This window comes from Castor canadensis, chromosome 3, assembly GCF_047511655.1.
Source record: "Castor canadensis chromosome 3, mCasCan1.hap1v2, whole genome shotgun sequence".
Classification (NCBI taxonomy): domain Eukaryota; kingdom Metazoa; phylum Chordata; class Mammalia; order Rodentia; family Castoridae; genus Castor; species Castor canadensis.
Window position 1 is genome coordinate 103,218,560 of NC_133388.1, and position 17,414 is coordinate 103,235,973.

General features: G+C 39.6%; 1 protein-coding gene across 3 annotated transcripts in view; it reads right to left on the reverse strand.

Annotated features, from left to right (window-relative positions):
• Ube2v2 (ubiquitin conjugating enzyme E2 V2) overlaps positions 1–16,399 on the reverse strand; it is a 63,148-nt gene extending 46,749 nt beyond the window's left edge. Inside the window, exons 1-2 of one of the 3 annotated variants that reach the window (XM_074068492.1) lie at positions 16,326–16,359; positions 12,411–12,467 (exon numbers count right to left, since the gene is read on the reverse strand). In XM_074068492.1, the coding sequence (XP_073924593.1) occupies positions 12,411–12,467; positions 16,326–16,341 (73 nt within the window). In that variant the 5' untranslated portion in view covers positions 16,342–16,359. Of the gene's footprint in view, positions 1–4,611; positions 4,740–12,410; positions 12,468–16,325 lie in introns of those variants that run through there. The other 2 variants (XM_074068493.1, XM_074068494.1) reach the window with 2 other exon arrangements.
• Between the last annotated feature and the right edge of the window lie 1,015 nt (positions 16,400–17,414).

A 17,414-nucleotide genomic window follows, 5' to 3' on the forward strand; every position in this document is an offset into this window, starting at 1 on the left:
TCAGGAACCAGACAAGGATGCCCACTATCTCCACTCCTATTCAACATGGTACTGGAATTCCTAGCCAGAGCAATTAGGCAAGAAGAAGGAATAAAAGGAATACAAATAGGTAAAGAAACTGTCAAAATATCCCTATTTGCAGACGACATGATCCTATACCTTAAAGACCCAAAACACTCTACTCAGAAGCTTCTAGACATCATCAATAGCTGTAGCAAGGTAGCAGGATATAAAATCAACATAGAAAAATCATTAGCATTTCCATACACTAATAATGAGCAAACTGAAAAAGAATACATGAAAATAATTCCATTTACAATAGCCTCAAAAAAAATCAAATACCTAGGTGTAAACCTAACAAAAGATGTGAAAGACCTCTGCAAGGAAAACTATACACTTCTGAAGAAAGAGATTGAGGAAGACTATAGAAAGTGGAGAGATCTCCCATGCTCATGGATTGGTAGAAAAACATAGTAAAAATGTCAATACTCCCTAAATTAATCTACATGTTTAATGCAATTCCCATCAAAATTCCAATGACATTCATTAAAGAGATTGAAAAATCTACTGTGAAATTTATATGGAAACACAGGAAGCCACGAATAGCCAAGGCAATACTCAGTCAAAAGAACAATGCTGGAGGTATCACAATACTTGACTTCAAACTATATTACAAAGCAGTAGCAATAAAAACAGCATGGTACTGGCACAAAAACAGACATGAAGACCAGTGGAACAGAATAGAGGACCCAGATATGAAGCCACACAACTATAACCAACTTGTGTTTGACAAAGGAGCTAAAAATATACGATGGAGAAATAGCAGCCTCTTCAACACAAACTGCTGGGAAAACTGGTTAGCAGTCTGCAAAAAACTGAAACTAGATCCATGTATATCACCCTATATCAAGATTAACTCAAAATGGATCCAGGATCTTCATATCAGACCACAAACTCTAAAGTTGATACAGGAAAGAGTAGGAAATACTCTGGAGTTAGTAGGTATAGGTAAGAACCTTCCCAACGAAACCCCAGCAGCACAGCAACTAAGAGATAGCATAGATAAATGGGACCTCATAAAACTAAAAAGCTTCTGTTCATCAAAAGAAATGGTCTCTAAACTGAAGAGAACACCCACAGAGTGGGAGAAAATATTTGCCAACTATACATCAGACAAAGGACTGATAACCAGAATATTTAGGGAACTTAAAAAACTAAATTCTCCTAAAACTAACGAACCAATAAAGAAATGGGCAAGTGAACTAAACAGAACTTTCTCAAAAGAAGAAATTCAAATGGCCAAAAAACACATGAAAAATGCTCACCATCTCTAGCAATAAAGGAAATGCAAATTAAAACCACACTAAGATTCCACCTCACCCCTGTTAGAATAGCCATCATCAGCAACACCACCAACAACAGGTGTTGGCGAGGATGCGGGGAAAAAGGAACCCTCTTACACTGTTGGTGGGAATGTAAACTAGTACAACCATTCTGGAAAAAAATTTGGAGGCTACTTAAAAAGCTAAACATTGATCTACCATTTGATCCAGCAATACCACTCTTGGGGATATACCCAAAAGACTGTGACACAGGTGACTCCAGAGGCAACTGCACACCCATGTTTATTGTGGCACTATTCACAATAGCCAAGTTATGGAAACAGCCAAGATGCCCCACTACTGAGGAATGGATCAAGAAAATGTGGTATCTATACACAATGGAATTTTATGCAGCCATGAAGAACAAAATGTTATCATTCGCTGGTAAATGGATGGAATTGGAGAACATCATTCTGAGTGAGGTTAGCCTGGCCCAAAAGACCAAAAATCGTATGTTCTCCCTCATATGTGGACATTAGATCAAGGGCAAACACAACAATGGGATTGGACTTTGAGCACATGATAAAAGCGAGAGCACACAAGGGACGGGTGAGGATAGGTAAGACACCTAAGAAATTAGCTAGCATTTGTTGCCCTCAACGCAGAGAAAAGGTTAGATCAAAAAGAATTAACCTAGAAGGTAAGACACATGCACAGGAAATCAATGCCAGTCAACTCCCTGTATAGCTATCCTTATCTCAACTAGCAAAAACCCTTGTTCCTTCCTATTATTGCTTATACTCTCTCTTCAACAAAATTAGAGATAAGGGCAAAAGAGTTTCTGCCGGGTATCGAGGGGGTGGGAGGGAGAGGGAAGGGGTGGAGTGGGTGGTAAGGGAGGGGGTGGGGGCAGGAGGGAGAAATGACCCAAGCATTGTATGCACTTATGAATAATAAAACAATAAAAATTCAAAAAAAAAAAACTCATCTCAGAAAAGGCCTGGTGGCGTGGCTCAACGGGTAGGCCCTGAGTTCAAACCCCAGTACAGCAAAATAAATAAATAAACAAAATTTTAAAAGTAGAAATGAAGGAGCCAGGTGTGGTGGTACATGCCTATAATCCCAACTACTTGCGAGGCAGAGCTCAGTATTGTGGTTCAAGGCCAGTTTGGGGGAAAAGAACTCCTCTCAACAAGGAAGTTGCATATGCTGGTGTACCCCTGTAATCCCAGCTACACAGGAGGCATGGGTAGGACTGAGGTTTCAGGCCATCCCTGGGCAAAAAGCGTGAGACTCTTATTTGAGAAATAACTGAACCAATCAAGTGATAGAGTCCCTGCTTAGCAAGTATGAGGCCCTAAGTTCCAACCCAAGTAGTACAAATATATATAAAAAAAAAAAAAAAAAGTTGGAACTGTCGAAAATATATTTGATTATCAGGCACTGGAAATCTTGCCAAAGAGGTAATTTGACAAAACATAGTGTCTATATGCTTTGACTTAAAATTCCACTTAGTAGCCAGACACCGGTGGCTCACACCTGTAATCCTAGCTACTCTAGAGTCAGCGATCAGGAGGATTTGTGTTTGAGGACACCCCAGGCAAATAGTTCTCAAGATCCCATCTCAAAAACACCACACACAAAAAAACAGTGGGTGGAGTGGCTCAAGTGTTAGAGTGCCTGCCTAGCAAGTGTGGCGCCCTGAGTTCAAATCCCAATACCGTCAAAAAAAAAAAATCCACTTGGTACAAATTCACCTGAAGGATAAAACATGGACATACAGATGGCACTATTCCACAGCACCATTCTTCTCATCCAGGCCCAGATTCCTGCTCTTCTCAAGATGCTTAGGTAGTAGGTAGGTAGAGGATATTCCTGCTCCCTTTGAAGCTGGGCTGACCTTCCCGTGTGTTTTGATCAATCAAATAGCACAGAAGTGATGTTGGGCAAGTCCTAGGACTAGCAACTTCTGCTTTGGTTCTTGGAAGTCAACCACCATGTAAGAATTCTGGCTGGGTGCTGGTGCCATGCGCCTGTCATCCTAGCTACTTAGGAGGCTGAGATCAGGAGGATCACCGTTTAAGGTCAACCCAGGAAAAAAGTTTTCAATACCTCATCTCAACAGAAAAAAAGCTGGGCATGGTGGCACTCACCTGTCATCTCAATGTCAGCAGGATACATAACATGAGGATCATGGTACAGAGCGAAAAGCAAGACCCTACTTCCAAAATAACCAGAGCAAAAAGGACTAGAGAAGTTGTTCAAGTGGTAGAGCAACTAACTAGCAAGCACAAAGCCTTGAGTTCAAACCCCATACCGCAGTAATAATCATAATCATTATCATCAGCATCAGCATCATAAAATTCTGACTACCCTGTCACTACCAGGGATATGAGGAAGTCCAAACTGGCCACCTAACGAGGTCACAGTAGCTGCACAAAGCAACACACTTTAAAGTAGGACCAGTACAAAAACCACCTAAGCAATACTCCTATTATGAAAAAGAATGAGTCATTGCTTGATGCCACTAAGTTTTGAGGTGATTTGTTAACAGCAGTAGATACTTTTTTGAGTACAACTGTCGTATGATTCAGATAAACTATGTCACATTAGCAGAGAGCTGGTGGCTCACACCTATAATCCTAACTACTTAGGTCAGCTTCAGCAAAAAGTTAGCGAGGCCCCATCTCAACAAAAAGACTGGGTGTGGTGGTGTGAAGCATCTCAGTTACTTGTGGTCCAGGCCAGCCCAGACAAAAAAATGTGAGGCCCTACCAAAAAAATTACTTAAGCAAAAATGGGGCTACATGAGTGGTTCAAAAGCTCCAGTACTGAAGGAGGGAGAAGAACCAAACTTTAGAACTGAATTACAGTCATCAACAGATACTATGAATTTATACAAATATTGGTTTAACACTAAAATTTTTATTTATAAAAATCACGGGAAAAAGCAGGGAGCTTGTGGCTCATGCCTGTAATCCAACTACTCAGGAAGCAGAGATCAAGAGGATCATGGTTTGAGGCCAGCCCAGGCAAACAGTTCGCAAAAACCTATCTTGAAAAAAAAAAAGAAAACCTTCACAAAAAAGGGATGGTGGAGTGGCTTGAGGTGTAGGCCCTGAGTTCAAGCCCCAGTACTGAAAAAAAAAATAATAACAATCATAGGAAAATAATTATAAATTAGGATTATTTTTGCTGAAATGAAGGTTCATCAGGTACACCAATAATAACTTATGTCACCCAAATAAGTATCTAAAAACTAAATGAAGCCAGGCATGGCTGTACACACCTGTATTCGTAGCTGAGTCTTAGGGCAGGAGGATCATGTGTCTAAAGCCACCCTGGGTTACACAGAGACCAGTCTGGGCAACATAGCGAAACAATGTCTCAAAAACAGAAAAAAAAGAGAAAAGAAAAAAGTGTGTGAGATTAAAAATATATTTCACTAGAATACACTTAAATTAATAACAATTGTTCCATTAATAAATGCAAAAAACAGTATTTTAAAACTAGTATATGTTCACCTCAATGAGTGCTTAAAAGACTTTTGGGGGGTTGGGGATGGGACTGGGGTTTGAAACTCAGGGCTTCGTGCCTGCAAAAGTAGGCACTCTACCACTTGAACACTTCCTGTCCATTTTGCTTTGGTTATTTTGGAGACGGGTCTTGTGAACTATTTGCCCTGGCTGGCTTCAAACTGCGATCCTCCCAATCTCAACCACCAAGTAGCCAGAATTACAGATGTAGCCACAGTGCCTGGCTCCCATCTAGTTTTAATTTCTCAGTAAAACTAGGAATGACATACATCTTAAAGATGTGAAGTTGGAGCCAGGTGTGGCACATCACACTTGTAATCCCAACTACATGGCAGGCAGAGATGGGAGGATTGAAGTGTGAGACCTGCCCAGGTTAGACCCTATCTCAAAAAAAAAAAAGAACAAGCCAGATATAGTGGTGCACATCTGTAATCCCAGCTAAAAGAGACAGAGGTAGAGGTAGGAGGATCACAGTCTAAGACCAGTCCCATTCAAAAATTAAGACGGTGCCTATGAAACTAAAGCAAAAAGACTAAGACTCGAGCCCCAGTACCACCACCAAACAAACAAAAGGCTGGGGGCATGGCTAAAGTGGTGGAGCACTTACATAGCAAGTGCAAGGCCCTTAGTTCAAACACCAGTACTGCCTGTGTATCCAGGAAATGGCAGTTAGCTTCCACAATCAGAAAACTGTATGAAACAAAATATCCTTCAAATCACTGTTTATGAGGTAAACATTTTAGAAAATTAAAGGACTTTTCAGTAACAAGTATTTCCTCTGAGGAAACGCCACTCAGCAGTACTGTTTAGTAAACCACAACTGGTAATTTCCTGGGCAGGTGATACTAGCTTGAATGACAGTATAGCAAGCTATGTTATGCACTGTCTATACTTTTCAGTAACATTCCAATCACTAGATTGCAAAATGTAGGATACAATTACAGTATTTCAAAAGAATAAATGGTTTGCAATATGCATGGTTATCTAACTATATAACTTTTATAAATGTGAAGTTAGACTTCATACCTACCAAGGTAAAATTCAGACTCCTACCCCTCTGGGGTAATCATGTAAAACAATCCTTACTAGATCCTCAATTAGAACTCACAATACTTCAACAGGACATCTTTAAAAAAGTAAAAATAAAATAAATAAATAAACTGGCTAGGCAATGAAGTATGTACCAAAAGCCAGAGTTTGCATTTTACTGGAGGTGGGACTGGGATTTGAACTCAGAGCTTTGCGCTTATAAAGCAGGTGTTCTACCACTTGAGCCATACCTCCAATCCATTTTGCACTGGTTATTTTGGAGATGGGGTCTTGTGAACTCTTTGTCCTGATTGGCCTCAAACCGAGATCCTCTCAATCTCAGCCTCCCAAGCAGCTAGGATTACAGGCATGAGCCAGTGGCACCCCAATAAGAGTTCAAATTTTAATAAAGTAGGAAAAACAATTAATCTCGTCTTCATCAAAATTTAAGACTTTTAGATTTCAAAAGACATTATCAAGAATACAAAGACATGCCGGGAGCTGGTGGCTCACGCCTGTAATCCTAGCTACTCAGGAGGCAGAGATCAGGAGGATCACAGTTCGAGGCCAGCCTGGGAAAATAGTTCACAAGACCCTATCTTTTCTTGAAAAAAAGGCTAGTGGAGTGACTCAAGGTGAAGGCCCTGAGTTCAAACCCCAGACTTCAAAAAAAAAAAAAAAATGAAGAAAGTCCAGGCGCAATGGTTTCTGCCTATAATCTCAGCGATTCATGGACAGAGATGGTGAGGATCATGATTCAAGGCCAGTGCGGGCAAAAAATTATTGAGATGCCATCTCAGTCAATAAGGAAGGCATGATGGTAACATGCCTGTTTGCCATGGACAACAACTAAAGATCCTATTTAAAAAAAAAAAAAAAAGAGGTGGGGGTGTGTCTCCAGTGGTAGAGACCTGACTAGCAAACATGAGTTCAAATTTCCAAATTGAAAAAAGAAAATGAAGAAAAATGATGAAATGGTAGAAAATACTTGCAACCATGTATCTGATAAGGAACTTGTACCTAGAATATTATATAAAGAACTTCTCCAACTAAACAATAAAAAGACAAATAGCCCAATTTAAAAATGGACAAAAAAAAATGGGTAAAGGATCTAAAGAGACACTTCTCCAAAGGAGATCACAAATGGTTGGTAAGCACATGAAAGGATACTGAGCATCACTAGTCATCAGAAAAGTGAAAATTGATTGGGGGTATAGATCAAGTGAAAAAGCACCTGCCTAACAAGTACAGGCCCTCAGTTCAAGCCCCAATAACACCACACACACACACACACACACACACACATACACACACACACACACAAAGGTGGAAAAGGAAAACCAAATTCACAATAAAATACCATATCACATCCCCTAGAATGGTTAGAATCAAAAGGCAGGTAAGTGCTAGTGAGAATGTAGAGAAATCAGGAACTTCATAAACTGCCGGTAGGAATGTAAAGAGATTTTTCTTTGAATAAGTACTGCAATTCCTTCAACAGTTAAAACACAACCACCATGCAATTTACTGCTAGGTATCTACCCAAGAAAAAGAAAACATATGTCCATACAAAAATGTATACACAAATGTTCAAAGTAGCCTTATACCTTCTCAACAGCTAAAAGGTATAAACAACTCAAATGTCTGTCAACAGGCACACAAAAAAACAAAATATGATATATCCATACAATGGATATTCTTCAGCTGCAAAAAGGGATATAAAGGGCCAGGGATGCAGATCAGTGGTAAAGTATGTGCAAGGCCAATAAATAAATAAGGATCAAAAGCAGTAATACATGCTGCAACTTGAAAATACTATATAAAGTGTCAGTTTTTCATTGCTGTGACAAAATACCTGAGATAAACTTAAAGGAGGAAAAACTGATTTTGGCTCACAGTTTCAGGTTTCAGTTCATCATCTGCTGGTTCCATTATCTTAGGCCTGTGACAAGGTAGAAACATTTGGCAGAAGGGCAGGGCAGAAAAGAAAGCTACACACCTCACAGCAGGCAAGAAACAGAGAGGAAGAGACTGGGAACAAGATATACCCTTCAAAGGCACATCCCCCACTGACCTATTTCCTCCAACTGGGCTCTTCCTCCTAGTTTCCAAAACTTGCCAATAATGTCATCAAATTATGAATCCACCTGTGGGTTAATCCAACAATTAAGTCAGAGCCCTTATGATCCAATCATCTCTCAATGACTGGATTGACCAGCTGGGGATTAAACCTTCAACACATGAATTTTTTGGGAGATTACAGCATATCCAAACCATAATACAGAGTGAAAGAAGCCAGACAGAGGCTGGGTGCCAGTGGCTCACACCTGTAATCCTAAACTACTTGGGAGGCTGAGATAGGAGGATCGTGGTTCAAGCCCAGCCCAAGCAAATAATTCGTGAGACCCCCCCCCCCATCTCCAAAAGAGAATAACCAAAGCAAAATGGACTGGAGATGTGACTAAAGGGGTAGAGCACATACTTTGCAAACACAAAGACCTGAGTTCAAACCCCAATACCACCAAAAAAAAAAAAACCAAGGACACAAAAGACCATTCACCTGAAAGAATTGAATAGGGAAATCTATCAGAACAAAAGTGGACTGACAATTGGTAAGGGTTTGGGGGCATAGGGATGTGGGAGCTAGGATACAAGATAATGAAAACATTCTAAAATGACTGTAGTAACCAAACTCACTAAATTGTACACTTTAAATGGGCCAAGAGTATAGTATGTATTTTAGTAAAGCTGTTTAAAAAAAAAAAGTAGAAAACATAACTCCCTGAAATCAAACTCAGTATTCATTACAGCTCTACCTACCAGAAGTTTCAGCATTCTCAAAACACATCACTCAAAGGTGTGGTCAAGGGCCAAAGGAAACTGACCTTTTTCTATAAGACTAGGTTTTGGTAACCACTTCCAAATTCCTGGAGAGGTAAGAAGCCCGTGATACATAGCTGTTGCCCAATTTTCCCAGCCCCCAAAATCTTGAAACCAAGTTCTTCCTATATAATAAATATATTAATATTATATACAGACTTATCCAGAGACACTCTTATTTAGGCCAAGTAGAAGAGGGAGGAGAATAAGAGGAAAAAAGGCACGGGGTGGGGGGGAAAGGGGGGGAATGGTATTAAATGTCTAAAAGATAACACTGTGGATTCACTCAGTGGCAGAGCATTTGCCTAGAATTTGTGAGGCCTTAGGTTCAATCCCCAGCACCACCACCATAACAAAAATGTCTTAAAAGGCCACTTTAGGAATAACAGATTTAATACTGTAAAGGTTTAAGATTTAACTCACCGGGTTCCAGGCATAAACAAGAGCACCTATTGGAAAAATAATTACATGAAAAAGAGCTAGTGGTATGGCTCAAGTGGTAGAGCACCTGCCAAGCAAGCACAAGGCCCTGAGTTCAAAGGCCAGTACTGCAAAACAGAAAGGCAGAAGAGGAGAAAGAGGAGAGGGAGAGAGAGAAAAGAAAGACGAAGACATAGCCATGAGGATCTTCCTTCTCTATAGTTTGAAACTCCAACTTAAACTGAAAATTACACTTGGGCTCACACAAACCAGCTAAAATTTTGTAAACTATAAATTAGTCCCAAACCGAGTACTGATCACATCTTCCACAACTCAAAAGGCTTACTTTACATCAGCTCTTTTTAGTGTATGTGCTAAGGGAACACTAGTCAGCTTTGAAAGAGTCTTTGAAAAAGTCAACTACTTTTGAAACAAGGGTTCAAACGTTGACTCTTAATTGTTTATTCTAGTCTGCATGCTTTATCTCTGCTTTTTGGAAGTCTTATGCTATAATTAATAATAAATAAGTGGATGTTTCCAAATATGGGCATTGGTTCTGATATGCAGTAAGCCCAACTTATTTGTAGATTTATTACACACAGTTTCGACCAAGCCCAGTTAAAAAAAAATTAAAAAAAAAAAAATCAAACTGGGCCCAGTGATTCAAGCCTATAATCCTAGTTACTTGGGAGGCTGGTATCAGGAGGATAGGTCAGCCAGGCAAAAAGTTCATGAGACCCCATCTCAATCAATAAAAGCTGGACATGGTAGCATGCGCCTGTCATCTGTTACACAGGAAACATAGGAAAGATGGCAGCCCAAACCGATTCAGGGATAAAGTAAGAACCTATCTCAAAAATAACCAAAGCAAAAAGGGCTGGGGGCATGGCTCAAAAGGTAGAGTGCATGCCTAGCAAGCTCCAGGTCCTGAGTTCAACCCCCACCCAGGATAGGGAAAAAAAAAAAAAATCAAAAGAAGTTTCAAAAACAGCAATTTTTCTAGGAGCCAGTGACTCACACCTGTAATCCTAGCTACTTGGGAGGCTAAGATTGGCAGGATCAAAGTCCAAGGTCAGCCTGGGCAAAAGTTTGCTGAGACCCCATCTCAATTGAAAAAAATTGGGCACAGTGGTATATACCTGTCATTCCAATGAAAGCACCAACCTGGCCCACGAAAAAAGTGAGACCTTATCTCCAAAATAACCAGAGCAAAAAGAGGTTGGAGGCACTGCTCAAGCAGTAGAGCACCTGCCTAGCAAGTAGTTCAAATCCCAATCAACAAAAAAATTTTTTAATTTCAGCCTGTGCATTATTTGGCTGGTATGAAGTTCTCGGCTAGTCCTGTATTATCATCAGTTGTGTTTAAATGTTGCTGAGTGTTTCCCTGCCCTTAATTTTGTGAAAATCTGCTGCCCAAAAAGCAAATGGCACCCAAAACACAAGGTAAAATTTAATGTGTCTAATTTAAGGGATAAAGTAAAAATCTGACATTTGGTAAAAGGCAGCATACCTTTAGTGGAAGTTGTGTGATGTTATGGAAAAAAATAAATCAAGCAGCAGGGCGCCAGTGGCTCACATCTGCAATCCTAGCTTCTCAGGAGGCAAGAGATCAGGAGGACAATGGCAAATAGTATGTGAGACACTATTTCAAAAATTCCCAACATAAAAGAGGGCTGGCAGAGTGGTTCAAGTGGTAGGGTGACTGTCTAGCAAAAATGAATCCCTGAGTTCAAACCCCATAACCAGCAAAAAAAAAAAAAAAAATATCAAGCATCTGCAATCCAATACTGAACTATACACATCCTAAGCATGACAGGTTTTCCTCTCCTTGGAACCACAGACCTACAGATACCAACATTCTACTACACATGGATTTCAAGTACCACAGTTTAAATAACATTCATCTCATAAAATGGTTCAAACTTTAGTTACTGCAGTAACTGATTGATTACATAAAATACAAACTTTGTTGCTACATCTTTTGTCCACAAATCACTATTTAAAATAACATATGTGTGGGGTGTGCCTGGATCAGGAGGATCGAAGTTCAGTCCCGGGAGAAATAGTTCTTCAGAACTATTCAGAACTAATTCTCAAAAATATCCAACATGAAACAGGACTGGCAGAGTGGTTCAAGTGGTAGAGTGCCTGCCTAGCAAGTATGAGGCCCTGAGTTCAAACTCCACTATCACAAAAAAAAAATAATTAAAAGATGCACATCATGATCTATAACCAATCACATTACTTTTTTTCAGTCTGTTAATGACAAGTCGCTGCTTGTTTTACTGGTTTAGACAAAAAGTATAATTGTGTTGCTTTCTTGTGTACCAGTAGTAAATCCATGTAACAGTTTATAAAAACAGATACTAAAAAAAGGATATTGGCCAATAAAGATATAATGCAGCAAAGAAACAAAAACTGCTGACACTGAAAATAAAACGGAAAACAAATACATGTTGACACTGCTGCTACTAAAGATTCCAGATGTGCAGCCAGAAAAATTGTGAAGGAAGATGAGCTTATCAATGTAAAGATAAAAGTTGGTTGTAAGAAAAGGATGATTGGGAGTAAAAAAAATTTCAACATTAAGGAACTCTCAAAGATACTGTCTAACAAAGGATAAAATTTAGGAGTGTGACAATTCACCAGATTAGAAGGTGCTTCTTGCTTTGTATAGTAAGCTATATGATTAGAGAAAAGGAAAGCAGTGTTCAAACTACTTTTTGGTTTGGTTTTTTTTTTTTTTTTTTTGGTGGTACTGAGACTTGAACTCAGGGCCTTGTCCTTGGTAGGCACAAACTCTACCACTGAGCCAAATCTCCAGCCCCTTGACAAGCTGTTTATTTGTTGGGGTTTTTTGTTTTTGTGGTATTGGGGTTTGAACTCAGGACCTTGTGCTTACTAGGCAGGCACTCTTACCAATGTGAGCCATACCCTCAAGCCCTTAAGCTTTTTATAAAGATATAAAACTTTGGGCTGGAAGCATGGCTCAAGTGTTAAAAGTGTCTGCCCAGAAAGCATGAAGACCTGAGTACAAACCCCAGTACCACTTAAAAAAAAAAGACAAAAAAAACTTTTTTTAAGGTTTCTAATATTTTATAGTGCACCAAAAACTAATTCTACTATTTTTTCACTTTCCTATACATTTATAAACAACAAAAGTTTTTAATGTTTTGACAAATAGTTTCAAAGGTCTCAAAACAATCATAATTTTCCAACTTACCAAGATTGCTTTGGACAGTTTCAGTTAGCATGGCCATTTTTACCTCCACAAAGTATTCTGCAAAGAAAAAACTACCTGAGCTGTATTATTTGATCACATTATCAAAAGCATAGGGAAAACTCCATTTGGGGGCCTGGGAGTATGGCTTAAGTGGCAGAGCACCTGCCTAGCAAGTACAAGGTCAAGGTCAAACCCAGTAGCACCAAAAAAAAAAAGCTACCAGGCCAGTTATGAAAGTCTCAGAACAGAAATACACTATATAGTTCCATTCTTCCATTGTTTAGTTCCAAGATTCTATGTTATGATTTACACATGAAATTCTCTTCTATTACTACTCTCCAGTTCTGTCCATAGCCAAGCATTTTCATTTCCACATAAATATGAGGAAAACAAGTTACTAGTGATTAAATGACATGCCCAAAATGGCACAGTATCCTGTAAGGTGATAGGGAAATCAGAACACTACCAAAGTTCTTCCAGTATACACAATTCTACCCACTTCTAAAAAGGGCAATTTAGGTTTTACTGTGGTTTTGTTTTCTGGGTATACAGCTATACACACCTAGTAAACAAAGAAAAAACATTTCATTTATTCTAAGCCTCTCATTACTTAGACATTTTATAAGTGTCTGAATTCCAAAAGACTAGAGTCCCATTGCAACACTACCAAAATCTAAGTGAAAAAAAATTAAATATTAAACATTTCATGGGAGGGGGAATAAGGGAAGGGTGTAGGAGGGTGAATGTAGTGAAAATATTATGTACTCATGTATGAAAATGGAAAAATGAGGTATGTTGAAACTATTACAAGAATGGGGGAGGGGCTAAAGGAAAATGATACGGTGACTTCAACTATGATATATTGTCAAGAACTTTTATAAATGTCCCAGTGTACCCCCAATACAACATAATAAATACATACACAAATAAATATTTCATGTTACAGTATAATGTGTTATCCTGAATAGTGTCCTGAAACAGAAAAAAAGACATTAAGTAAAAACCAAACCTACAACAGTATGCACTTTGGTTAATAATGTCAACACTCACTCATTAATTGTGACAAATGTGTCACACTGATGTGAGTTATCAAAGGGGAAATCAGATGTGAGGTAAACAGAAATTCTGTATTATCTCTGTAACTTTTCTGTAAATCTAGAACTATTATAAAATAAAAAAGTGGTTTTTTTGTTTTTGTTTTCAAGACAGAGTCTACCTATGTAGCTCAGGTTGGCGTCAATTCCAATTCTATTGCTATTACTAACAAACTATATATAACCTTTTATTTCTTTGGTTTCTCTAATTTGCAAAGTAAGAGAACTAAAAGGTATGGCAAAGTATGTTTCATCTTAAAGTCTCAGTCTAATTACAATTACTTTCCTCAAAATTTTCTGGGGGCAGGGGGTGGGGGTGGGGGGAGGGGGGATGGGGGGGTGGGGAAGGTAGAGTGACTGCCAGGCAAGCACAAGGCCCTGAATTCAAGCCCCACTACTGGTCAAGAAAAGAAAACTTATTTTCCCAGTAAGGAGAGGAGTAAAAAGTATATGACTTACAGGACTGGGAGTGGCTCAAGTGATAAGAGCACATGCCTAGCAAGCATGAGAACCTGAGTTCAAATCCCAGTACCATTCAAAATTTAAAAAGAAAAAAAAAAGCGTATGACTTAGATATGGCACACTGAAATATAATACTTGAATAAAGATCAAATAATCAAACAAGAGTCATCAAACTCAGTAGGCAGAGGCAGAAGCAGAAGAATTGAGTTGTAGGCTAGCCTGGGGTACATATGGAGACCCTGTCTCAAAAATCCAAAAACAAAACAAAACCGGTCATTTTTTTTCTTTCTATTGTGGTGTATTAAGCGATTTTTATCAAAGTATTTTGGATATGTATATCACATCCATCTAATTTATCTAATTTTATTTTATTGGGGTGGGGGGGCCAGCACTAGGGTTTGAACGCATGGCTTCACTCTTAGGCAGGCACTCTTACCACTTGAGCCACCCCACCAACCCTGCTTATCTAATTTTAAATTTCAAACCAAAGGACATTTATTTCTGAAACAAAGGTACCCTCACGCTATCAAAAAACAAATAATACAAAAATACAGCTAATAGCCTAATTCAAAAATAATTCATTACAAAACACAGTGCAAAACTTCTGGACTCATCTCCCTCCCAGTCTGACAATACTATAAATGAAAACACAAAGATAAATACAATAATATGAAATCAACCATGGCAAGTTTCTACCAACAGTTTCAAATTTAAATTCAGTGGTTTAAGAAAATTAACTGTCTAGGGCTGGCTCAAGGGAAACATTTAAATTATGTTTCAGTCTGGCAAGGGCAAGAAACTGAGGTCAAACCCCAGTACTGCCAAAAAATTAACTGTCTCAAAATGTATGTTCTTAATTATGCCAAACATTTCAAATTTTATAAATCTAAAAAGAATGAAACTGAAACAAGCACAATATTGAAACATAAACTAAACAAGATTTCTAATGTGCAATAAATATGCTAGTAAACTATCAGCAACTTGTTTATAATGTATATTCAACTTCCAAAAGCAAATAAATATAGTTAACAAAAAGTATGTGCCACTGATATCTTTGATACTTTTACATTCTCTCAAATGTTCAGTTAGAAAAATACCATGTTCAAATAAACAATGCAATCACAAAATAAAAACTACCAAATTAAAATGCATAATTTTATTATTTGATTTTCAACAAGCTATAGGTACTGAGCACAACCCTTAAAAAGACATGGCCCCATTCACAAGCACATAGACTTCAAAAAGCAAGTACAGTAATTAAAATTGTAACACTAAAATGTCACTTTTAAAATAATTCACACTTTACTCCTTAACTCCGACCCCGGAGATTATTATGGAAATCTTTCCCCAAAGCTAGAATTGCCAAAGATTTTTATCATCTATTATCAACAAATATTAACGATGACATTTAACATACAGAATGTATCCAGAAGTAGTACCTTAAAATAACCATAACGTCCATTCAAATCCTTCCATTTCAGTGCGTACAGATTTGAAAATTCATTTTATTATGCAATACTGACATGAAATATTAAGTCACACTGTTCTACAACTTAATTTCAAGAGACTAGAAAAAAACACATCTTAAGCACTGGTTTTAAATAGTAAAACTTTACACTTTTAACTTATTAACACTTTTGAAATGGCCAAATTTCTAAAGCCACAGTGTTAATACTTAATTTCAAAGTATGTGCTCAAAGGACACGAAACATTGCATTCAGTAGGGGAGAGGAGTTGAACAGCTCATTCAGAAACCACTTGTCTTCTATTAGCTTCTACCTTAATCTGTGCTTGCAATTTTTTTTTTGCACTGCACCCTTTCACTTAAATGAAAAGAGACAACTTGTATTCAATTGGGAAAAAATAACCGTCTCTCCCTTATTCAAAAGAGCAACGGTCCTTCCTCGTTAGTCCTCTCCCCCACCCATGTCAAGTAGAGTCGGGAGAACCGGAACTCCAACTCCATCCATGCTGCTTCTTGGCCCTAACCGCCTATGGTGCCCAAGGTTGACACCTGCCCACCTTAGGCCTGCAGCAGAGCCTTCCAACCACCATGCGGCTCCGCGTTAGCCAGGCCTTGCTCGTACACCGCGTTGGGGCCACCCTGCCACTAGCCCAGGGGCGCGCGGCCAGCGCGGGAGCACGACCCGCCGCTCTCGACGGCCGCCCCGGGCCCTTGGCATCCGCGCCGGTCCCGCCCGGACCCTCCCTACTCCGGGATGCGCTCCACAGGGAGCGCAGCCTTCAAGAAAGCGCATTCCAGTTTCTCCCACAAGGTCAGCGCCCAGCTGCCCGGAGCAGGCGGGAGGACAGAGCCGGGTCGGAACAGGAAAGCAAGCAGCACCGCCCGAGAACCGACCTGTGGAGACCGCCATCTTCTCCTGCAGCCCGACGCAGCCGCCCGCCCGCACAAACGTCACGCGTCACTTCCGGTAGTGCGCCGTGAGGCACGTAAGCGTGACTCCGCCCTGTACCTCCTTCTCCCTGTAAACACACATGCCTAGCCTGAAGTGGAGGGCTCTACGGCAACGCCCACGTGAGTCTAGGGAACGCTGCTGCTTTCTGAACTTCTGTGACTCTACAGTTACCGCAAAATAAAACACCAAAGAAAAAGTTCACGAGGGGGTTAGGAGACAAAGTTGATCAGCCGCCAGTGTGTCAAAAACCATGTGCAGTAGGGAGGGCTGCATTCTCCAAGACTGCAGCCTGAAGCGGTGAACAAGGCAGAGTATGCACAGGGTTTCAATCCCGGTAAAAGGAAGAAAAGGGGCCGGGGATATGGCTCAAATGGTAGAGCTCGCGCATACCAAGCATGAGACCCTGAGTTCAAAACTCAGTACCATCAAAAAAGGGGCGGGGGAGAGGTCTGGCTTCTATTCCCAGCACCGAAAAAAAATAAAGTAGGAAAGTAAATTTGAATTAAACCAATTTATTGTATTTTTCTTTCAGTATATGAATAATAGTGAAACATGACTTAAATATACGGCTAAGCCTAAAAAGAACTGTAACAAAGCCGAATGCCAGTGGCTCACACCTATTATCCTACGAGGCAGATCAGGAGGATCCCTGTTGGAAGTCAGCCCTGGGCAAATAGTTCTATAGAGACCCTCTCTGGAAAATTCCCAACACAAAAAAGAGTTGGTGGAGTTGCTTAAGCATAGAGTGCCTTTCTACCTAGCAAGCATAAGTAAGTCCCTGCATTCAAACTCCAGTACCACTATAAAAAAAAAAAATCATAAAGGGCCAGAATGGTAGCTCGTGTTTATAATCCCAGCTACTCTGGAGACAGAGAAATAGAGGATCAAAACAGCCTGGGCAAAAAGTGAAACACACACCCCCACTCCATCTCAACCAACAAAGTAAGGCATGTTGGATTCAGGCAGGTCTAGGAAGCCAAACTCTAGGGCAAAAAAAACCTCTAGACCTTATTAAAACTAATATTTATTTT